The 24,944-nt window shown below is 36.3% G+C and overlaps 1 protein-coding gene across 6 annotated transcripts in view; it reads right to left on the reverse strand.

The window, feature by feature from the left end:
* The window catches only part of BCAS3 (BCAS3 microtubule associated cell migration factor), a 485,527-nt gene that overhangs the window by 314,064 nt on the left and 146,519 nt on the right, over positions 1–24,944 (reverse strand). For all 6 annotated transcript variants that reach the window (XM_045836907.1, XM_045836908.1, XM_045836904.1 and 3 more), the window contains exons 14-15: positions 23,908–24,041; positions 7,955–8,219 (exon numbers count right to left, since the gene is read on the reverse strand). In XM_045836907.1, coding sequence (XP_045692863.1) covers positions 7,955–8,219; positions 23,908–24,041 — 399 coding nt within the window. The remainder of the gene's footprint in view (positions 1–7,954; positions 8,220–23,907; positions 24,042–24,944) is intronic.

A 24,944-nucleotide genomic window follows, 5' to 3' on the forward strand; every position in this document is an offset into this window, starting at 1 on the left:
TGTCTCATTAACCATTTAAAATCAAGACCAATGAGTTCCGATTTTAAATGAAACCTGGAGTTTATGATTTGGCAATGCAAAAAAATACAGAGAAAATACAAAATATTTCATGAGCAGCAGAAGGCAAAATAAAACATTTCAGATTAGCTTCTATTTCTAACTACCTTATCTGGCATTTATTTTAAGGAAACACTTAAAAAGAGGGAAAGAAAATGTGGACTATTCCAAATAAAATAGGCAAAAAGATAAAATATTCAAATAGACTATAATCAACATTTTAGAAATAATATAAAAATTATTAAAGATACTCAAAGGTGATGTTATTTTCCTTAAAAACTATGCTATCTGAACTGCCCTCTCCATTTTTCTATGAACCTAAAACTGCTCTATAAAATAGTCTATTAAAATTATGGTATTTTTATTTAATAGATTTTTTTCAGTTAGTGCTTCTCAAGTGAAAGCACCTTGTTTCAGGTCTCTCATTTCTATCCACTTTCCAAAAAATCCCATCTGCTCAACAATTGGAAGTGACATACAAACATTTAAACATTTATGATTTTGGTGTACAGTATATGCAAAAATTAGCATAATGTTATAGCAACATTTTAAAGGATGGTAAAAGAATTTATAAGAAAACAAATTCACTGGAAAAAATTTATTAGACTTGAAAACAACCAATTAAAAACAAAATCTGAGCTGAAACAAGCAAGAACGTAACCAGTAAAAACCCAGATACTAAACTGCGATATTGTTTAACAAATGGACTTTTATCCATTTAACATGTACTTAATATATAGTATGTTATATATTATATTACATATGTATATGCTATGTGTATAGTATTCTGTGTGTCCTATGAGGCATAAAATTTAAAGCAGAGGTACAGCACACATGACTGATTTTTCTTGGCAAAAAATTAAAACACAGAAATGAAAACATCAATGCATAGGTAAACAAGAACCTTCAATGCACAGGTAGACAGTGATGTGGAAAGAGAAGTCAAGAAACACCACATTCTTACTGATTGCCTTAAGTAGGTGAAACCATATTAAGGCTGAATGTGTGGTTGCTTTGTATTTACTATTGTGATGTGGTCTGCATCAAGAAAACTTCCAATCCACAAAAGTAATTACAATAAACCATCAAATAAAGGCTATCAAAAGAGTTTCTGAGTGGTAAAAAAAAAAAAAAGCATCATTCAGATGCTAAAAAGAAAAGTAATGCTACCAGTTATTTAAAAGCACTAGTACTAAAACATGGAGGCTTCAAGTGTAAGAAAGTCTCTTCTGTTTGGAAGAAGTGGAACCTGGACTTCAAGTGTCAGAAGCTGCGACTCAGAGATGGCTCCTCCACTGAGGACCAGTAAGTTAATGGGAAAGGGAACACTTCCAGGACTCTGCAGAACTGTAGAATGAATCCAAAATCCCTGTTAAGACACTGGAAATAGCAAAAGAAAAGAAAATCCCTTAAAAGCTCTGCCACATAGTAAACGCCATATTCTTAAATCTAAACTGGAAAACTAATTTTCAAACTAAAGAAATGCAAAGGTTTCATGGGTATAGAGTTTCAATTTTACAAAAAAAGAATAGTTCTAGAGATTGGTTACATAATTACGTGCACACACTTAATGCCACTCACCTGTATACTTAAAAATGATTCAGGTGGTAAATTTTGTTATGTGTCAAGATTTGTTATCTTTACCACAATTTTTTAAAAGTTAAAAAATAAAAAGTACATAAATTAAAAAAAAGAAATGCAAAGGGTCAAGAATATATGGATTAAGTTATAAGACTACATTCCCTGATCTAGGACTTAAAATCAGATGAAAAAATTATATTACCATCACTTTCCAGTTTTGTCTTGGTATCTGCATTTCAGAAACAATGTCAACTTAACAATACTGAGTCCAAAAGACTAAAAAGCGTGCACGTAATAAGGTCACAATTATATTTTTCATTCACTCATTAGTGAATTATCCATTTATTCAATTTTCTGGATAAGAGGCACAAAAATATGAAAAATTGCTCAATCCCTTACATCTCAGTGATGAACAAGACTAATAATGATATTAATCACAGCAGCTCATCCTTTACTGAGTATCTGACATGTGTCAAACACTATTCCAAGTGCTTTAATACTCACAGTAACTCTCTAAGGCAGGTAATATTATTTTCCTCATTTTGCAAAAAGAAAATTAAGGCACAGGCAGACTAAGTAACTTGCCTCAGACTGAAGAGTTGGGAAGTCATGGAAGACAGATTCTACCCCAGATAGTCGGACTCCTGGTTGCCCACGCAAGCTACAGCTTGGTAGTGGAGAGCATCAAAAATAAGGATCAACTACTCGAAGTCTGACATTTTATGTTAAGAGGGAGAAAGGGCATCATAAGCTAAACTGAGCTTGAAAGATGCATTCAGAGTTTACCTGAAGAAATGAAAGGAAAGCAATTCGAGCACAGGAACAAGGTGTTGAAGCTGGAAAGCAAAGGCACGTTATTAAATTTGCTTGGGGCAGAAATAATAGTGGAGAAAATGGTTTCCTCATTCAGGCAAAGTTTACTAACAGGTACACGAATGCCTATTCTCCTCCCAGAGGACCATTTTCCCACCTTTACCTTTCTCCTTAAAGCTCCTGATACCCACAACCATCTTCACGTCTTACATCCGTGAGAAAACAGAAGAAATGTCCTCTTTTCCCTCTAACTCCTCCCCACCTTTCTGCCCCACTTTGTATCAATACTCCTTGAAAGGCGTGCCAATGCTGGTCACCAACACCTATCTTCTGGTTCTTACTACAACCCACTCCTGACAGGTCCCTAGCACTGCACTGAAACTGCTCTTAGCAAAGCCACATGTGCTGCGTGGCTCTACATTACTAAATCTGATAGCATTCTTTCTTTTCCTCAGTCCTTATCTTAATTGTCCTATCTGCAGAGATTTCACACATTAATCACTCCCTTTTCTCAGAAAAAAAAATTTCTTCATTTCACCTCCAGGATTGCTCATCGACGAGGATTGCTCATCGACGGTCTTCCTTCTATGTCACTGGCTGCTTAATGAAGGGAGGCCCAAGGCTCAGTCCTGGGACACCTTCATCTGCTCTGTTTTCTCCCCCTCCATACTCAGTCCCTCACTAGGTGATCTCATCCAGCTTTGGGCTTTATCTATGCCTTCCAAACATTTACCCATTCCACTGAACTCATAAAACCAACTACCTACTTAACATCACCAGGAAGTCAAAGACACAAAGTAAATGAAACATTTCCAAAACTCCTGATCCTCTCCCTACCCCAAACCTGCTTTAACCTTGCGTTTCTCATTTCATCTGATAGCAATCCCATGCTACCGGCTGTTCAGGCCGAAAGCCTTACTAGTCACACTTCTCTCGCACCTGACATAAAATACACCAGAAACCCTGACGGCCCCACCATCAAAACATAGCAAGAATCCAACCACTGTTCAGAGTCTCCACTATAAACAACTCGGTCTGTGCATTCTAATTACCGATTTCCATTCTGACCCTGCCAAAACACAGTCTTACCATGTCACTTATTCTCAAAATTCTCCACAGCTTCTCCATCTCCCTGTAAGCCCAAAGTCAAAGGTTGACATGATGTGGCCACATTTCCTCTCTGACCTCATCTTCTACTATGTGCTTCTAGCACTACGTACTTCAGCACTTTCCAAGTTCAAGGATTTTATACTAGCTGCCCCTTCTGCCTGACATCTGCACAACTTTCACCCAAACTTCCATCACATCATCGTTTAATGTCCTCAACTCAGTAAGGTCTGCAGGAAGCATTCTAACGTCAAGTTGCAATCTTCTCCAGGCATTCCCTGCTGCCCTACAGGGCATTTCCCTCTTGTTCGCCGCTACAGTCTAGACCTCAGTGTTAAAGACACAGTGCCTAGATATAGTAAACACTAATTACTAGTTGTTGAATAAATGAATGTATCTGAAAGATGTTAAAGTGAACAATGTTACCATGAATGAAAAGCACTTTATCCTGACAAGTAACAATTTAAAATCTAAATAGTTTTATTAAAGAGCTCCTAAAGATATTTGGAAACTTGGCCCAAAGCCTTAGAGTCTACATTGTAGCAAATACTAGGCAAGGTACAAAGATACAAACATAAGTAAGGACCCTGACTTCATGGGAGTCCGTCTAAGAGGAGAGACAGGCACGTCAGCAAACAGTCAACATGTCATGCACGACACAGTAAAAGTGTGCTCGGAGTGTCCATGTCAGGGCTGGTACAGACGACACAGCATCAAGAGATGTTTAAGAGAGGCTAGAGAGACAAAGTACTATTTTTAGCCAGACCACAATGAAGCAGGGTTTTAGCAGATATTCAAGAGGGTAACAATTAGTTCAAGTAGAGATGCGTATATGAGGAGGAAAGGTGCCAAGACATGAACAGCCGAGGCACATTCAGGGAGGACGCAGCAAGCTAGCTGCCGTGGGACAACGGGCAAGAAATAAGATGCAACCTCCTCTGACACTCTACAGGGAGGGTGAGACACGGAAAGATTTTAAGCATAAAAGTGGAAATTAGTACTTATGGTTATCCGTGAGTGAAACAGGCGGGAGGCTACTGACACGGGTGAGGCAAGACAAGGCGACTGGGGTCCTTGCCGTGCGTGTGCGGTCAGCTTCCCGGGGAGCCTCCGAAAGCCTGTGGACTCTTTCTCTGAATGATGATTACAAATGTATGAAATAAAATACATAAAATTAAAGGACACCAATTCTACGGAAGTATAATTATTAATACATTTAAAAATTGTTTTTGCTATAACATATAATAAATATTAAAATCAGTAATAGTATGAGCATATAGTATATTCCAAAATATATTTCAGTAATTCAAAACACTAAAAAGACATACAGTTCATATATAATGTGACATGAAAACATCTGCATTTTTATTGGTGGCAATGTCTCAAGTACAACTAATGTTACTGTTTCATTTATCCTCATAATAAAAAGAAACAGTTTTGGTTACAGGGTAGTTAGTTTGTATCCACGTCCATGGAACTTAGGCTAAAAACCCCTCACACAGGGTCCAAGCAATAAGAAAGGAAACCAAAGAGATACTTAGAGAGAATTAGAGAGAATATATTTCAAATAAATAAAGGTCCTCTGTTAAGAAAAAGAAAAAAAAGGCAAGTAGATAAAATAATCCTAACCTGCATTGGACTGACTACAGACAGTAAAGAGGAAATATCCCTATATCAACTGTTATTTAACAGTTTCCTTTACTCTGCTAAAAAGAGCACAAACAACAGCAATACCACCAAGCATGATTCATTTTCAACATGAATCCCTCCCTGTTCAAAGTTTACATTGTTTTTGACCAGCATCAGACTGTTTATCCACACAAACTGTAAATACATCCTTTTTAGAACTAACCAACAACAATGCCCATTTTGTTTTGACAAATGAAATACAAAGAGAACATGAAGAAAAATGACCATCACTCTAATGTCAGTGCTTTAAAAACTGGAAAAATGACTCAGAGTAATGGGGTGAAATTTCAACATGACAAAATTTTAATATGGATTATCAGTAGGAAAATGAAGAGAGCTGTCAGCAATAAAGCTGAGAGAAAGTAGCATATTTTGACTTGGAAATTCATGCATTGCTCTTCAACCATCTGTTCTTTTACAAATAACAAATCCTTAACCTATTGCCACTTTGTACCTTCCAGCAAAAATGTATTCAAGGGAGTTTGTTCACAGTCACTTAATATCTATCTTTCTCTTGGACTAAAAGATCCACAGGACAGAGATGACAATTTTTTGTGCACATTATACTCAAAGCCTAGCACAGACCCTGGTATGTGGTATGCTTATTCGGGAAGAAGAACAAGAAGAAAAAAGAAGTTCAAAATTTTTTTGCCAATACATCAAGTTCGCTGGCCAACCTAGTACTCTACATGCACGCTGACTCTCTCTCCATGAAGTGGTTAAGGGAAAACATTCCACATAAAGAAAAAGATCCTCAAAGAACCGATACTGTCACCTACTTATATGACAAAATATTTATACCAAAAATATGTGAATAAAAATAATTATTCAAGTAAAATGCCTTGCAAATGGTGGAAAATAAGAATATCATTCAACTTTCAACTTCTTTTAAAATTCTAAATACTTTTTTAAATGGCTGTTTTCAGCTAGGACTGATGCTGAAAGACTTACAACTTGGAAGGTCACAGGTCACTAATTAAGTTAAATACACACAAATAACAACTGTTATAGAAATAATGGGGCCAAAACATAAAACATCAAGCGAGGAGAAAACAGAGGTCCTGAGTTTTCTGAGTTACAACACAATCTTTCCCAAGGATTCTATACACCTGCATGTTTCAGGCTGTCTTAAAACTTCCTACAGAAAATATTTATCTAAATTGGTTAGGTATTATAAAAGGATACGTGTTCAAGTGGAAGCTAAAACAAATAAGGATAGCTGTACTGCCAAAAATAATTGCAAAGAGGTACTCAAAACTAATACTTGTACACACGTGTTCATATCAGCACCATTAACAACAGCTAAAGTGTGGAAATAACCCAATGTCCACCAACGGAAAAGTGGATAAAAAATCGTGGTATTTACATACAATGGAACACTATTCAGCCATAAAAAGGAATGCAATGCTGATACATATAATGATGTGGCTATACCTCTAAAATGTTATACTATAGGGAAAAAGGCCAAAACCAAACAGATACACACTGGATGAAGTATACTATAGGCGAAAAAAGCCAGAAACAAAAAGTCACATATTGTATGAAGGCAGTTATACGCAATATCCAAAACAGGTAAATCCACAGAGATGGAAAGCAGATTAGTGGTGGCTACGGGCTTAGAAAGAGAATGGGGGGTAACAACTTACTGAGTAAAAGTGTCATCTAGTGTCAATAAAAATTTTCTGTCATTCTGATGGGAAGGAAATGGTACCACCTCTCTGGTATTAAACTACTGTGGTCAAGGTTTGCACACATTATAACCCAGGGTTTCCACTTAAAATGAGTACATATCTGCACCAAGAATATAGAAATTTTCATTGCATCATTATACATAATACCCCATGCCAGAAACTACCCAAACATATATCAACAGTAATAGAAAGGAGAAATAAACAAGTGGAAGTATAACTGTGCAATGGGATATGGAAGATCAATGGAAATAAATCAAGTAAAACTGAATTCTTTCATGATCATGATGTTAAAGAAGCTGAATATACCAAAATATACATATTCCATAATTCCATTTACATGAAAGTGAACAACAGTATTTAAGGATACTTCCTTAGGAGAAAATTATTTTCAAAAAGGAAGTGATTACCATAAAGTCAGATTCACGGTTTTCTTTTACAGAAAAGGAGCACAAAAGGGGACTTTCAGTAACTGGCTGGGGTGACAGTAACACAACTATTTGCTCTAAGATGGATTATTGAGCTAAACAATGTGGTTTTTTTTTGCTTTTCCTGCAACATATTGGTAGAAATCCCACAACAATGTATTTTAAAATAAAATGCAAATGCTGCTCTAAAATACACATGACTCCTGACCATTGTTCAATAATGAACATTTCTTAATGAACTATATAGTGTTGGCTTTAGTTAAAGGCAAAATTTTCTGGATAAGATCTATAGACAAGAGAGTAAATTTTTAAATTTATGAATCCAGTCTTGAACTTCATATTCCATAAAAATGACACAAAGAAGTCCTTACTTACTGAAAAAGTTAAAGTAGCAGCATAAAGACCATCAAAGTAGCATTGCCATCAATTAAATGATTTAATAAGTTAAGAATGTCCAAAAATGAACCCAAGACCTTGTCCCTGCGTGAACAGATTTGAAAAATGGATTTACCATGTCCCAGATCTTGAAAATTAAGGATAAGGGGAAGAGGGCTTGCAGGGCTCAGTGGAAAGAGAGAAGAGCAGGTTTACCATGCAGAGGTGACCCGGAAGGGCTGCTCGATAGACCTGGAACAGGGCTACAGCGACCTCCTTGCTTAGATGTCAGTTCTTGTTCAATCTCCTCCAGCCCAGCACTTTTCTGGAAACGGCTCATACGATTCACAACTCGTGGTGACATATGTGTCCGAACACAAGGCTGGCCACCATAAGGGTTGATTGGAAAAACGTGGGACGTCCCCCGGAGTGTGCTGACCACAACCCAGCGACAGTCATGGCTGAAGCAGATGTCTTGTACCTAAAAATGAGAGGCGGAAAACAGAGATGATGTAAACTACTTGCACTTGTCTAAGAGCTTGACACGCACACCATGAAATATGCTTATCACCAAATTTACCTAAGGTCAAATTATAAATAAAGTTTTATTCTACAGATGTGTTTCATATATTAATAAACTCCATATCAGAGATATAAGATTTAGAGTAGGAAATTCTATTCCTTTCCTAAATGGGGGGAGAAAGAGGAGAAAAAAATTGGGGAAACTGTAATAGCATAGTCAATAAAATATACTTAAAAAATAAAGTATATTTTATTGATTATGCTGTCCCTCTTTTATCCCCCCATGTCCTGCAACTCACCACCTTCTAGCATTCACCGCCCCCATTAGTTCATGTCTATGGGTCGTACATATACATTCTTTGGTTTCTCCATTTCCTATACTCTTCTTAACCTCCCCCTGTCTGTTTTGTGCCTACCATTTATGCTTCTTATCCCCTCTATCTCCACCCCCCAACCTCCTCCTTCCCCTCCATACTGAAAACCCTCCATGTGATCTCCATTTCTTTGGTTCTGTTCCTGTTCTAGTTGTTTGCTTAGTTTGTTTTTGTTGTTTTTTAGGTTCAGTTGTTGATAGTGATGAGCTGTTATCATTTTACTGTTCATAGTTTTTGATCTTCTATTTCTTAGATAAGTCCCTTTAACATTTCATATAATAAGGGCCTGACAATGAACTCCTCTAACTTGACCTTATCTGGAAAACACTTTATCTGCCCTTCCATTCTTAATGATAACTTTGCTGGATAGACTAATCTTGGATGTAGATCCTTGCCTTTCATGACTTCAAATACTTCCTTCCAACCCCTTCTTGCCTGTATAAGGTTTCTTTTGAGAAATCAGCTGATAGCTTTATGGGCACTCCTTTGTAGGTAACTGTCTCCTTTCCCTTTTCTGCTTTTAAGATTCTCTCTTTATCTTTAATGTTGGGTAACTTAATAATGATGTGCTTTGGTGTGTTCCTCCTTGGGTCTGATTTCTTTGGGACTCTCTGGGCTTCCTGGAAATCTATCTCCTTCAACAGATTGGAGAAGTTTTCCTTGATTATTTGTTCAAATAAGTTTTCAATTTGTTACTCTTGTTCTTCTCCTTCTGGCACCCCTATGATTTGGATGTTATAGCGCTTACAGTTGTCCCATAGGTTCCTAAGCCTCTTCTCATTTTATTGAATTATTTCTTCATTCTGTTCCAGTTGGATGTTTATTTCTTCCTTTTGTTCCAAATTGTTGATTTGAGTCCCAGTTTCCTTCCCTTCACTTTTGGTTCCCTGTATATTTTCCTTTATTTTACTTTGTGTAGCCTTCATTTCTTCCTCATTTTGTGAATGAACTCAATCAGTTCTGTGAGCATCCTGATTACCAGTGTTTTGAACTCTACAGCAGCTAGGTTGTCTATCTCCTTGTTGCCTACCTCTTTTTCTGGAGATTTGATCTGTTCTTTCATTTTGGCCATATTTCTTTGCCTTGGCACACCTGCTATGTTGTAAGGGCGCAGAGCTTCAAGGTATTCGCCAGGGCAGGGCAACCCTCTTTTCTGCATGTGGCACTGTCTGTGTGGGAGGGGTCGGAGAGGGAGCAATGCCATTCGTTTATTGCACTCTAGCCCCACTTTCCCACGAACTCTTCTGTGAGGCTGAGAGTTCCTCCCACTGTGGCCACCCCAGCAGTAGTTTACAGCTAGCTTTGAGACTTCAGTTTCCCGTTCAGCCAGCCCAGCCTCACCCACACGGTCTGCCACCTTGGCACAGGTCCTCTTCGCTCAGCTGCCCGTCTCCCATCTCCGTCCCTCCCATCGGTCCTGGTGAACGTTTCTTTAACTCCTTGGTTGGAATTCCACACAGTCTGACTTTCTGGTACTTCTGGTTGTTTATTGTTTTTAAATTGGTTGTTATCCTTCTTTTGGTTGTGGGAGGAAGCGAAGCATTTCTACCTACACCTCCATCTTGGCCAGAACTCCTCAGTAAAATTATACTTTAAAAAAAGTGTTCCCCCCAGTATTTCCAGTACCCACATGACATCATATGTAGTTATTGCATTATTGACCATATTCTTTATGCTATACTTTACATCTCCATGACTATCTTGTAACTACCAATTTGTATTTCATCCAGGGTTACTGAATGAAGGAGGTGAAGAGATTAATAGTTGAAAAATAAACAATAACAATAATTTTCTACCACATACAACAATTATTAAACAGTACTTTAAAAAAAAACCCCAGCAAAGTAAAAAAGTATGGTAGAATATAAGACATCAGTGCATGGTATTTAACATGGAAAAGGCATACATGTGTGTATACATGTATGAACATATCAGCTTCATAACAACAACGTAATTAGCCATCAAAGCCAACTTTCCAATATAGTAGATCTTCAAATAAGCCTAAATTCATATTACATCTTGAGTAATATTCCAGAAATACTCCACAAACAAAAGCTAAAAGAATTCCTCAAAGCCCAAGTCTCTGGAAGAGCCTGGAACCCTTAAAATAAAATAAAAAAAATTTAGTTTAATATATCAAGACAAGATACTTCATTGTTAGTCTATTGCTAGACAAAAGTTATCAATATAGGGATAAACCCAATTTCAACCACATGCCTGTCTATTTCAATTACCATGATAAATGACATGTTAATGTTATAATTAAAGAATCTCCTGAGAGCTGATATATTTCACTCCCAGGAATTCTAGAATTATGAATAAACAGTCATTCCACATAGTCATGCCTATGATAACCTCCAACTAGACTGACTTATAGAAAAGCAAGAGAAATGGAAGGGGCAGGGCAAAGAAACATGTAAATAGCAAAGCAAGAGAAAAGAAACACAGAGCCAGACAAATTTAATACCATGCTATCAAATGTATTAACACAAGCCAGGATCAAATATATAAAGAAAAAAATCTTTAGGCTTATTAAGTAATTTACGTTCCATCCACAGTGGAACTAAACCATGTTATCTAAAACCTTTTTCCAAAACACTTACAATCAAGACACTTCCTGATCTGTCCACGAAAAAAGAGTTTCCTTCTTTCATTTTAAGAATACTTCTGATATGAGGTGGTGCTAACAATCAGTATCAAGGCAGGAAGACAGAATTCCACCTAAATGCCTCTTAGAAAACTGCTGTTAGAACACTGAGTCTGCTCTATGACCTTGAAGACACACCAGGATACATAAATGAGTTGAGAAGGGTTGCTAAAGATATTAGCTGTCAAGAGACTAGAGACGGTTTAATCCTTTAAATAACGTTACAGAAGATAACCAATCGCCTACCCACAAAATACAAAATGATATGACTGTTGGTATTATCAAACAAGTTGGGTGGTTTGTCATACATCATTAATAACAATAAAGACTATGCATAATGGCAAACTAGTAATAAGAAAATGACATCATCTGCATTATTTTTAGGCCTCTATTTTGGAATATATCTAGTTACAACTTTCTCCTCACAAAACAGAGGAGTTCAGTGCAAGTTGTATCTCTGATTTAGCTCTACTGTACTAAATATCATAGCAAGTAATACTGGCCAGATCAGGCAATTGTTACAATTTTTTTATAATACAGTTCTACATGAGAAATATGCAATCTGTTGTAGAAGATAATATTTTGCTTAATTGGGTTTCTAAGCTAGTATTATCATCAAACAGATTCCAATGCTCATCTGTAAAAAGTAGTCTTAGCTCATAAGATGTTGCAAAAACAGACAGAGGGTTATATATGGTTCATAGGCCACACTTGCCGACCCATTTTATAGCACCATCATGTGGGAAATGTAGATTTGTGGGCACATCACAGACCTCAAAGCAGAAAATACCTTGCAATCCTAAAGCCAAAGTCAAAAACACAGCAAGGCTCTCAAATAAGCACTATTATTATAGTGTACCAAACACTCCACAGTATAGAAAGGGAAAAGTACATAAATCCTCTCCAAAGAGGAATCCATACAAGACATGAGTTAGGAACATGAGACCAATTAGATTACAAATCTTTTCTAAACTCAATAGTAAGCAGACATTTTGCTTTGTCTTCTACGTGAATATATCTGTATTCAGTTCAACAATAACACAATTATTACATAAAGTCATTTTAGTTTACAAAACAAAAGCACCACACAAACACACATAAATACCACAACTCAGAGACAACTATCTACTACCTTGGAACACATTCTTCCAGACATCTCCCAATGCATAAATAGATATGTATATGTGTGTTTATGAGTATATACCACATAAATACCAACATAGATACATATACACATGAACACGCACATATATAATTTCACATCAGATAACAAGCAGCTGATTTGAAATGTAAAACAGCCTTTAAAATTTAATGTTAATAAAAAATAGTGAAAACACATAGAAGTAGCACTGTAAATAGGAAGTCTTTACATGTCAGTATAGGCTTTACTTAGAGGTCATCTTTTATCGTAAATATATTTACCACTTGCCAGTTACATGGCCCTGGAAAAGCTAGTTAACAGTTCTGTGTCTTCTAGTTCTTCATTTGCGAATGGGAATAATAATGCAAATCTTACGGGGCTTTATGTTTAATGAATTAACATATGAAACACTTAGAATAGTACTTAGCACTAAGAAGCACTGAACTAAGATGTTTGTTGTTATTTTTGTAATTACCATAAAATGTTTGCTTACTCTGTCCAAGTATCTGTTTCCACTGCCACCAATGTATAATCTCTCTACCAGTTTACTCCATTACACTCTTAACTGAACTCTTAATTCATACTACCTACAAGCAACAACGAAGTAAATAAACTACACTTCAAAATTAAAAGCTTTTGTACATCAAAGTATACTATCAAAAAAAGTAAAAAGACAACCCACAGAATGCCAGTAAATTTAAAAAGTGAAAAGACTAACTAGCTAGTTTTGCTGAAAAGGAAGCTCTACAGCTTTCTTTATCCTATGTGGTTTCATTTACCTGCCCCTTACTTCTTGAAAGATGTCTCTTCTCCTACGCTCAGTGAAGATAAGCAGCTGCTGGGAAGCCTGAACTAGCATTTTACCGATGCCTATGCTGGCTCACTTCACATCTGGGGTCGGGTCAAACAAGTGCCTTCAGTTAATATGGTGAAAGGGTATAATCAGATGCTTTTATAAGTTACTCATCATTCAGCATAAAAGTGTGGCATAAAAAGACAAAAACATCAAAGAGTGCCTTGGTTATTATCAATTTTGAGCTTTTTCTTTTAAAAAGATTTTATTTATTTTTAGAGAGAGGCAAAGAGAGAGAGAAAGAAAGGGAGAGAAAAATCAATATGCAAGAGAAACATTGATCCATTGCCTCGTGCATGAGCCCTGACCAGAGATCAAACCCGCAACCCAGGCACATGCCCTACCTGACTGGAATCAAACAGGAACCTTTCGCTTTGCAGGAAGATGCACAATCAACTGAGCCACACATGTCAGGGCAATTCAGAGCTTTTAAATATACAAACATCAGAAATTTAACCAATGAAATTCAAATAAAAAATGCTTAACATTTAATTGTTTCATAAATTTATATTAGGTTATATAATTTATTCTTCTTTGAATCATTCCTGTTTTATTTAGCATATCTGTAATACCTCCTACTTGTTTCTTTTGAAACAATGTAAAATTTGGCTCTCAAAAACCAATTAAGCCCCCAGAAAGCTAATACATTTGTTCTTTAAAATATACTGTAGCTATATACCAGTAATGCTAATTTATGAAATGTTTTTGGCAATCTGATTTATCCATTTTTAATATTTCTTTGATTTAATAATCCAAAACAACAGTACTATGTAGCAGACATATATTCACACAGAGCAACTATGTCCATCCATACATAACTGTATATTTAACTCACAAAACAGGTTAAATTCAAATTACATATGAAATGAGAGTATTTGAGCACTAGTATTAAGTGTTATTACATATAAGCATCTAAAACAAAGAAATCAGCATCTTACAAGACTCTAAATTTATGTCACAAATTCACCCAAAACCCAATTAACTGATATTGGTGATGAAAACTGAGGGTTATTGTTAACATCCTAACATCTAAAGGAGAGAATCTCAAACTTTAGTGTGAGAAGCACCTAGATTATCGTTAAGAAATGCAGACCCGTTGGCCCCACATTCAGAACCAATTCAACAGGTTCGGAGGGATGGGAGAGACATGACCAAGAAAAGCGCAGTTTCAAACACTCGGAAGATGACTCTGATACTGACCTAAAGTCTGTGACGAGGAGCTAGAAAATATAACAAAGTGACTGGAAATGGCAGTTCCCATAGATCCACACCAAACCTTAGAGATTATATAAAATATACTTTTTTAAAAGAATCAAGAAACTCCTGAAACTAATACAATAATGAATTTCAACTAAGTTGAAAAATAAAACCATGAAGTGACACAATGACTGTCCAGGGTGTGAGTGGGGCAGAAGATGTGACTGAAGAGGGCAGGAGGAGAGTTGCTGGCACCATGGAAACGCCCCGTAACCTGACCGGGGTGATGATGGTTATACAGATGTACTAAGTGGACACCAAACTGAACACCCTTCTTCAAACTTCACTCCCTCCCCTGACACCAGCACAGATCATTCATACGTGCTAGCCTGGCCTCTCTCTCAGGAAGTGTTAACATTATTATAATTAGTCAGACAAAGCGGAAATCCACCGCAGGATTCTGGGAGAGCATCCACTTTCTGGATAAAAGACATCACTGATGCTTCTCTTCATGGATATGGACAATGTAGCGATTGCTGGTGGTGAGGGTATATAAAAACTAAATGGTAATGGAAAAAAAGAAAATAAAGATTAATTTAAAATAAAAAAAAAACCTGGCTGGTGTGGCTCAATGGACTGAGTGCTGATCAGCGAACCAAAGGGTCACCAGCTCAATTCCCAGTCAGGGCACAAGCCTGGGTTGTAGGCAAGGTCCCCAGTTGTGGATGTGCAAGAGTTAACCATACATTAATGTTTCTCTCTCTCTTTCTCCCTCCTTTCCCCTCTCTCTAAAATTAAGTAAATAAAATCTTTTTAGGAAGGAAGGAAGGAAGGGAGGGAGGGAATGAGGGAGGGACAGGATGTCCAGAGCAGTGGCAATTATAAAACCATCATGAGGGCCTGGCTGGCGTAGCTCAGTGGATTGAGCACGGGGTGCGAACTAAAGTGTTGCAGGTTCGATTCCCAGTCAGGGTACATGCCTGGGTTGCAGGCCATGACCCCCAGCAACCGCACATTGATGTTTCTCTTTCTCTCTCTTTCTCCCTCCCTTCCCTCTCTAAAAATAAATAAATAAAATCTTTTTAAAAATGCTACAATTCTGAGCTATCTTAAAAAAAAAAAAAAACAATCATGAGGGAAAGAGCAAAAATGTCTCAGACAGTGTTGACTGATTATACCAAAACCAGCAGCATCCTTCTTGTAACATGAGAAAAACAAACCCTGATTTTTAAAAACATTGTTAAATGTGACTTTGTTTTTGTAGTCAAATACAGGCCTAATGACTCAAAACCAATTCCATTTCCAACTATCTTGGGAGGGAGGGAGGGAGGGAGGGAAGGAAGGAAGGAAGGAAGGAAGGAAGGAAGGAAGGAAGGAAGGAAGGCAGGCAGGCAGGCCGGCCGGCCAAAAGCAGAGAGAACTTGGATAAAAATTCTCAAATCCAAGAGTACTATACTTTAAGATACCCATAGGAATGACAACTGAAACTATAAAAATAAGTCCCAAATAGCAACATTATTTACAACAGCCAAGATATGGAAGCAACCTAAGTGTCCATCAACAGATGAATAGATAAAGAAGATGTGGTCCATATATACAATGAAATATTGCTAGTCATAAAAAAAAATGAAATCTTGACATTTAGGATAACATGGATAGACCTAGAGGTCATTATGTTAAGTGAAATAAGTCAGACAGGGGAAGATAAATACCATATGATTTCACTTACATGTGGAATCTAAAAAACAAAATGAAAGTTTGTTTCAGAACAAGCTACTTATAATGGAAACATGGTAGACTGATAATCTCCACATATCTTCTATCTCATCTGTTCACTCCTTCCACCTATCAATTCTTCACATTTATTTATTTATTCAATAAATATTTATGGAAATCCTTTTACATGTTTTGCACACTTCTAGGTGCCAGAAATTTAAAAAATGAGCTAAAATAAGCAGCATACAATTACTATCCAAACTACCAATTACTCTCTTGGGCATTTTATTTCACTATGCTAGAGAAATAAAAACTATGTTGACATAACATATTCATAATGGCCCAAAACTGTAAACAGTGCAGGTGACTGTTCAGATAAACCATCGATATCCTGGTTGTGTACTTTTGCAAAATGTTACATTACGATAAACTGAGTGAAGTGTACATAGGATGTCTTACTACTATTTCCTACAAGTACATATGAATCCACAAACCATTTCAATAAAAATCTGAAAAGGTGAACTCGGTGCCTTGCAAACACCACGGAACCAGCAGTGGCGAACTGGAGTGGAGACAAGCATGAGGGGTGGCCGAAAATGCCAAGGACTCAGGGGCTAAACTTGGCAGTGTTGGGAATGGGGGCAGAAAGAGAGGCGCCATCGTGCCAGGACGCTGGAGGCCGGCAGCAGCATCTTTGCCCGGGGGAATAAACGGCTTCGATGCCTGGCCGAGAGAAAGGAAAAGCCTAACACGCCTGGCTGCCCCCACAGACTCCGCGGGCTGGCCTCCCCTGATACCATGGTACAGACACAGCAATAGTGCAGTGACAGCCTGAGGGAAGGGGGGTGGCAGCTGGATGGAGGGGGCAAAAGGGGGGAATATGGGGATATGTGTAATCATGTCAACAATAAAAATAATGTTAAAAAATAAAATAGAAATGCCAAATTTTAAAATGAAAAAAACAAAGATCTGACCACACGGCAGTTGCCACTGGAACAACTGGCATGGGCTCCTGAAACACAGTAGTCCACGTCCTCAGAGGAGGAAAAAGGACCCCAGAACGGGGTGTGAGCAACGTTCACAGTGGGGAAGAGAAGCTCAAGAGATGCTTGTGTTGTGAGTGTGTGGCTGTACTCACATGCTGGTGTCAGAGGGTATCCTCTGCCTTGGAGACTGTGGGACAAGTACACAAATGACCACCTACTAGGCTTCCAGTTCCTTCCCACCTTACACGACAGAAACCACAGAACCCCAGTGGGAACAAGTTCCGGTGAGGACTTAATGGAGTTCTCCCAGTCCAACACCGCCACCTGCCTGAGTTGGCTATCAAGTACACTCCCTTTTGTGGAGGGCAGCTGCTAGCGGGCAACTTAGTTCTTGTAACTGAACAACTGACCCACAGAGGCCTTGTGATTTTCCAGGCCCACAACGGGATGGGTCAACTCAAATTCGATGATGAACATAGTGGGAAGGCCCAACAGGGCTTGCTAGCTGAATGGAAATGTCCCCAAGTATGTTCCCGCCTGGACCCAGCAGCATCTTCTTTTTACCTGATCACCCACTCCACTTGCCTGAAGCAATGCCACTGGCTCAAGGTTGGATGAGATGTAAGGGGATGGTGACAACTAGCGTGTGGCAGCTGTACAACCCCAACAAAAACTCGGGAGGGACAAATAAATATAAGGACCATTTGGCATAGTAGGATGATGGAAAGCTGTCACCTCTACTGTAATGGAGGAGCACTGTAATTGTTGGCCAACCAGTCCCGCTTGTTTATGTATTGTCTATGGATGTATTTGTACTATGATTCAGTTTATAGTATGACAATTACATCTCAATAAAGCTAATGTTTGGCAGGAAAGGAAATGGCAAAAATCAGGATGATGTTTAGTAAGTAAAAATACAGAAAGTCCAGTAAAAATTGAATTTCAGCAAAAGCATAAGTAGGCGATATTTGGGACATACTCATACTAAATTTATTTGTTTTTATCTGAACTGACTATCAAATACTATCAATTAATAATACTAAAAAGCAAGGTTCTTTCCCCTTGAGAATTAAACATACCAATCATATCATTTTGCAGGAGCACTCTGATATAATAAAAGTAACACTAATCTGATGTACAGATGTTTCAAAAGCAAGTTTACAATTTATAAAAATTAGCATGTTAAGTATAAAATGACTTGTGTCTGCTTGACTAAGACATTACGGAAGTATATCAACAAAATATTGTAAGGTTTTACAACATATGACTCAACTGTTGAAAACTGGGAATATTTTTCTAACTCCATATGTGCTTTATGAGGAAAATTACTGTCAGATGCAGAGGATATCCCAAGTCATAGATCACAAAACAACTTAATTCAACATAATTAGATCCACATACTTGATTTTTTTTCCTTGCCTGATTAAAGAAGCCAGAATGACATGATTCTGAAGTACTCAAAGATGGATAGACAGATCACATGCCATATAGATTTTATCATCAGTGTGAACTTGTATATATCATTTCAAAACTACGGTTTTCAGTAGAAGCTTATAAAATTAATTTTATGGTCATTAATTGAGTTTCCTTAGATCTTGATGTTTGGTGTTTAGAAATTCCCAAGCCCCTACACTACAAGCTGTGACAGAGAATAAAATAATTTTAATATAACTTCCGTTTGGTTTTCCCATTAGACAGGAATAGCAATGAGAGTATCAAACATCTGTACCTACGAACATTTGTCCATGCACAGGGCACTGTTCTGAGGGTTAAGGATATAAAGAAGCTTAAGCATGATCTCTATTTCCAGGTGTGTGTGTAGGTAAATTAAATGATAAATAATGTTAATGCAAAAGAGGTATCAAAAAGAGGCATAAGTAAAAATAAATCAGTGTAGGTGCCCAAAATATTCAATTTCTTTGAGGTTATCACTGAGGTACAGCATACCGGCGATTAGTGAGGACAAGACAGGGATTATAAAACCAGAGTTAAGAAATAAACTCAGAGTACCTACATGCCTGGCAGCATAATGAAATACTAAATCATTACCAAAAACGCTCCTCTAATTGAAAACTTCCATACAAAAGGAACAAAAACAAATGGTGGCTAAACATGACAGTAAGCAAGTTCATTGTGCTAAAAAAAGAAAGGACACTTTCAAAGAATAAGGGAGATGTGTCAAAATGATACAGATGGTTCCAACTGGCAAAATCTAGGATATTTTGAGCATTAAAATAATTACTGAATGGCATAACCCACTGAATATAAGAGCAATTAAAGCAAATTATACATGTAAGTAAAAGTAGTGATGCAAAGTTTGATGAGTAATGGAATGTTTGCATAGTTTAAAATTAATTCTTTACCTGCTGTCCACCCAGGGCACCACATGAAGGCAACAGACTAAAATGCCCATCTCTGCCTGTTCATGAAAGAGGCATAATTATATACTTTAAGTGCTGCCACCTGAGCGTCCAGCTCCCAATCAGCCACATAAACAAAATGAAGGATAGAAATTATATAATCCATCTCAATAGATGCAGAAAAATAACTTGAAAAATTCAACATCCATCATAACAAAAACTCTCAACAGAGTGGAACATACCTCAATATAATAAAAACCACATATGACTAGCCCACAGCTAGTATCACAATCAATGGTGAAAAGCTCAAAGTTTTTCCTGTGAGATCAGGAACAAGACAAGGATTCCCACACTTGCCTCTTTTATTAAACATGGTTCTGGAAGTGCCAGCCAGAGCAATTAGGCAAGATAAAGAAATTAAAGGGATCCAAGTTGGAAAGGAAGAAGTAAAACTCTATTTAAAGATGACATGCTATTATACATAGGAAACTCTAAAGACTCCACTAGAACACTGTTAGAACTAATAAATTCAGTAAAGTTATGGGATACAAAATCAAGCATACCAAAATCAGGTTCACTTCTATAAACTAACAATGAACTATCAAGAAGAGAAATTTTAAAAACACCAATCCCATTTGCAATTGCATTGAAAATTAATAAAATACTTAAGAAAATGAAACCAAGGAGGTGAAAGATCTGTGCAAGGAAGACTGTAAGACACTGATGAAAGAAACTGAAGAGGAAATGAATGGAAACATACTCCATGCTCATGAACTGGGAAGAATCACTGTATTTTTTGGACTATAAGATGCGCCCCCCCGCCCCAATTTGGGAGGAATAATGGTTGTTAATGCTGCTGCTGAGTTCTGTTTACAATTACATTGGTGAAATATTATGTTATTTATGTTATTAAATATTTTACCACATTTTTTGCTTCAAAATTTTTTTCCTATTTTCCCCTAAAACCTAGGTGTGTCTTATGGTCCAAAAAATACAGTGATGTTGGTAGAATATTTAAACTACCCAAATCAATCCACAGATTCAACATAATCCTATGGACATTTTTCACAGAAATAGAACAATCCTAAAATTCACATGGAACCACAAAAGACACTGAAAAAAGAACAAAGTTAGAAGCATCACAACACCTAATTTCAAACTATATCACAAAGATACAATAATCAAAATAGCATAGTGTTGACATAAAAACAGACGCTAGAAATAGAGCAAAATGATAAAAATATAAATTTTAGGGTACTATTTAATTTATGGTATTATTAATAAATAATACAGCTATCTCTAATTCTCTCATACATTATTTTAGAGTTCCTAGCCAAGGCAATATGAGAAGTAAAACCGAAAAAAAGTAAAAGAAAGTCATGATTTTCAGAAAATACATTCCACTTACAAAATCCAAAAAAATTACTAAAGAAACTATTTGATTTTACAGTGGAGTCTAGCAAAGCAAGAAGATAAAAATATGTTACAAAACAATCAATACTTTTGTCATACCACAGTAATAACTAAGTTGAAAAAATAATAATTCCTAGATGTAAAATTTCTATATTATAAATACATTATTTCTAACTATTAAAATGCAATTTCAATGTAATCCAAATAAAAAACTCCAGAAGATTCTCTGCATAACTCAGTAAGATTACCCTAAACTGCATCAATGAAAAATGCCCAAGAATAGCTAGGAAAGTTTTTAAAAATGAACACTGAATCATGTTATAAAGCTAATGTAAATAGAACAGCATAATATTGTTGAAAAGTATTGTTTTACTTTCTGTTGGAGAAATTTCCAATAATTAACACTTTGCAAATCTTGTTTATTAACCTATCCCTTAGTTTGGTTGTGCCAGAATACTCAAAGGCAGATCAGAGATGCCATACTGCTTCACTTCAGTATGACTTCAGGATATATGCCGAACAGACAAAGATTTTTAAAAAACAAACCACAACTGCAGACCCAGCAAAATTAACTAGTTATCACATAATACCCAGTTCAAGGTCTATTTTTCTCCAACTGTTTTAAAAATATTACATTTTGCTTAAATCAATCTCCAAAGTTCACACACTGCATTTAAGTCATGTTTCCTAAGACTCTTGCAATCAATACAGCCAATGAACGTACATGCATGACCCACAGATACAGAAAACAGTGTGGGGATGGCCAGCAAGGGGTGAGGACAGGGGGCCAGCGAGCAAAGGAAAGGAAAACAGGGACATCTGTAATAATGTAAACAATAAAAAATAAAATTAAATAAATATAATTATAAGATAATTTTCTTTATATTTCAATACAATAAAACACCTCTAAATGCTTTTTGGTAAAAAAGTCTATTTTCCTGTATCATTTATTTGTTCTTTTATTTAACAAACACTCTCCTACTTCTAGATTATTTTTAAAACAAATTCTACACATCCATAAATGCATTTGTATGCATCGCAAGAAAACAAACACACTAAATTATTTAATAGTATCTAATAAGGTAAATGTTCAAATCTCCTCATTTGTATGAAAAATATATTTTTATACTTAATTTGTATGAAACAGGATTCAAATAAGGTCCACGTTAGTACTTAGTGATAAGTACTTAGTATTAGTACTAAGTATTAATAGTACTTGGTATTAGAACTATTAAATACTAAACACTTAGTACTAATTAGTGCTTAGATAATAGTCTCTACAAGTACTTTTAAGCCCTGCCACACAACCACTTTTATTTCCCATTACTGCTATTTGTTGTAAAAACCAGGGGACACTTGTAATGAGAACTTCCCACATTTTAGAATTGGTGTTATTTAACTTGTTCCTCAATCTCTGTACTTTGTTTAAAGCACTAATTATATCCAGGGGCTGAATTAGACTGAGGTTTAATTTAGAGGGCAGGGTAGAAATATTTTCAATGATGATGATGTCACATATATCCCATTATATCACATCGCACTGGGGAAGCTCATGATAACTAATGCTTTACTTTGGTGATGTTAAGACTCATCTGCTGACACCAAACACAGATCATTATTGCCTAGGTCCACTGTTTCATCAGGGGTAGCAACACAGTGATTCTTGAAAATTCTGTTTTTTTCAAACGAGGTATAACTGACATGCAACATTATATTTATTTCAGGTATAAAACATAATGTTTCAATATATATACATATTACAAAACGATAACCAGAATAAGTCTAAATTCTAACATTTTAAAACTGGAATTCTTTGATAAAATAGAACATTCCCTCATCAACTATTTTGATATCTCATGAAATTGATACAAGAAAGGTAAATGCTCCATACTTTCCCTTCAATTATCAATTTTCATGCTTAATAAACAAGCAACCTATAGTAATAGCCAATGGTTCCTCTGAAATATCATTAGGAACCCTTCATGTGTTTCTATATATTTCAGATGTTTCATTCTATTATACAAGTTTTTCATGGGAATTTATGACAAAAAAGCATCTTGGACTATTGGGAAAAGACAGGCTGGTCAATAAACTGTGTTGGGTCCATGAGCCCTCAGAATAAAGGACATACAGAAGTACACTAGTAAATGCACAGCCACAGGCTCTATGAAACAAAAGCATATTTGGGATTTTAGGCTATTAAAATGACATCTCAATATCTACCAAAAATATTAAGAATATTAAATACATGCAAAGCACATAGCAAATACTTGATAAATTATATGCATGGATGTGTGTACACATGTATGCATGCTTTCATGCATGTATGCACAGTGATGTTCTGTTACATGTCAAAAACTGGCTCCCTAATAAAAAATATTTCTTCTGACCTGCAGTGTTTGCTGCCTTCCACTATGTAAACACTCCTCCAGTGGACAATTTCACGCCATTGTAATGTCACTACATCCCGAATTAGGGACAAAAGTGCATAACTGAGTCTCACTAGCTGTTGTGAACTGGCTCCAGTATATCACTGAATAATATCCATATAGTCTATATACTACAAAACTTGTGGTTTTGTGTACATGTGAACATGTATGTGTTTACATGCATATGTCTGTACATGTATATGTGTATGCTTGTATAGAGAATCAAAATACCTAGAAAAAGATCTGGAGAAATGGGTAACAACTGGATGACAGGTTTCCTCTGCAGCAAGCAATGGTATTAGGGTAGGAGGAGAAAGATCAAAGGAACTTTTGTCTTAACAGTCACTGAACTGTTCACCTGTTACTTATGCATTGGGTCAAGATGCAATAAAATTTTTTTGTAATTTTCTGACCCATTCTATCACCAAGTATGTTCTCACTAACATTAAGTTCCAATATGATATAAACAACCAGCTATGTCAGATGTCATATTACACAAAGAAAATACCTTCTGAAAAATATGCAACTTACTTTGGCTTCAGTTTCTCCCCTGTGAAGAGTATAAAGATGATGGACAGCACTTTGTGATGAGGACCAAGGATGAGTCAGAATTTGAAAGACGTGAAAGTCGTGGCCAAGGGTGTCTGTTGTAACTAGGAGCATTCCTGAAGGATATACAAAAAAAAGGGGGTAAAAATAAAAACAGTTATGTATGTGGATGATATATATTCACAAAGTACTCATCATGCTTTAAAAAATTATCAAGAAAAAATTACCAAAGATATAAGAAAATATTCACAATAAAAAAATTAAAACAGTATCTTTGTCTTATGTGAATAACAAACCTTAGTACTACATCAGGATAATACAAGAGTAAGAATCTTAGATTCATGATGTTACCCTACAACTAGAAGAAAAAAGGTTTATATACCTGAATTTATAGAGTTCACAAGCATCTGACAATAGCAAGTTTGATCAAATGAATATGAAAATGACTTATTTCCATGTCATCAATTCCCACCATTTTCCATTTCTCAAAACCTGAATTTTAAGTTCCAATTTACCTATGAAGACAACTACCAATATCCTACTTCACCAGCTTATGGCGAGCCTCTACCCCAGCAGGATGTTTATTGAACTGCCTGCAGTAGTGTTCACAGAGCCAGGATTTTCATTCTGATGAGATGTTAACAGCTAAGAATTCTTAGCATGATCCAAAGTCACAGAATTTTTCTATGTTTTCTTATCAAAATTCCATAGTTTTTATTTTACATTTAGGTCTATCATCCATTTTGAGTTAATTTTTGCATAAACTGTGAGATAGACAACAAATTAATTTTTTTGTAAATGATGTCTAATTGTTGCAGCAGGATTTTTTGAAGAAACTATTCTCTTTAACCATTGAATTCTTCATCCTTCAATTGTTATCCATTGTCAACTCGGCAAAGATCAATTTGCCATATATGCATAGGTCTCCTCCTAAAACGACAATTCTAGCGGATCGATTTCTGTCTTTATACTTTCCTTAATAACACACTTTCTTGATTACTGTAACTATATAGAAAATC

This window comes from Phyllostomus hastatus, unplaced genomic scaffold (genome assembly GCF_019186645.2).
Source record: "Phyllostomus hastatus isolate PE091 unplaced genomic scaffold, TTU_PhHast_1.1 phas_contig_210, whole genome shotgun sequence".
Taxonomy (NCBI): Eukaryota; Metazoa; Chordata; class Mammalia; order Chiroptera; family Phyllostomidae; genus Phyllostomus; species Phyllostomus hastatus.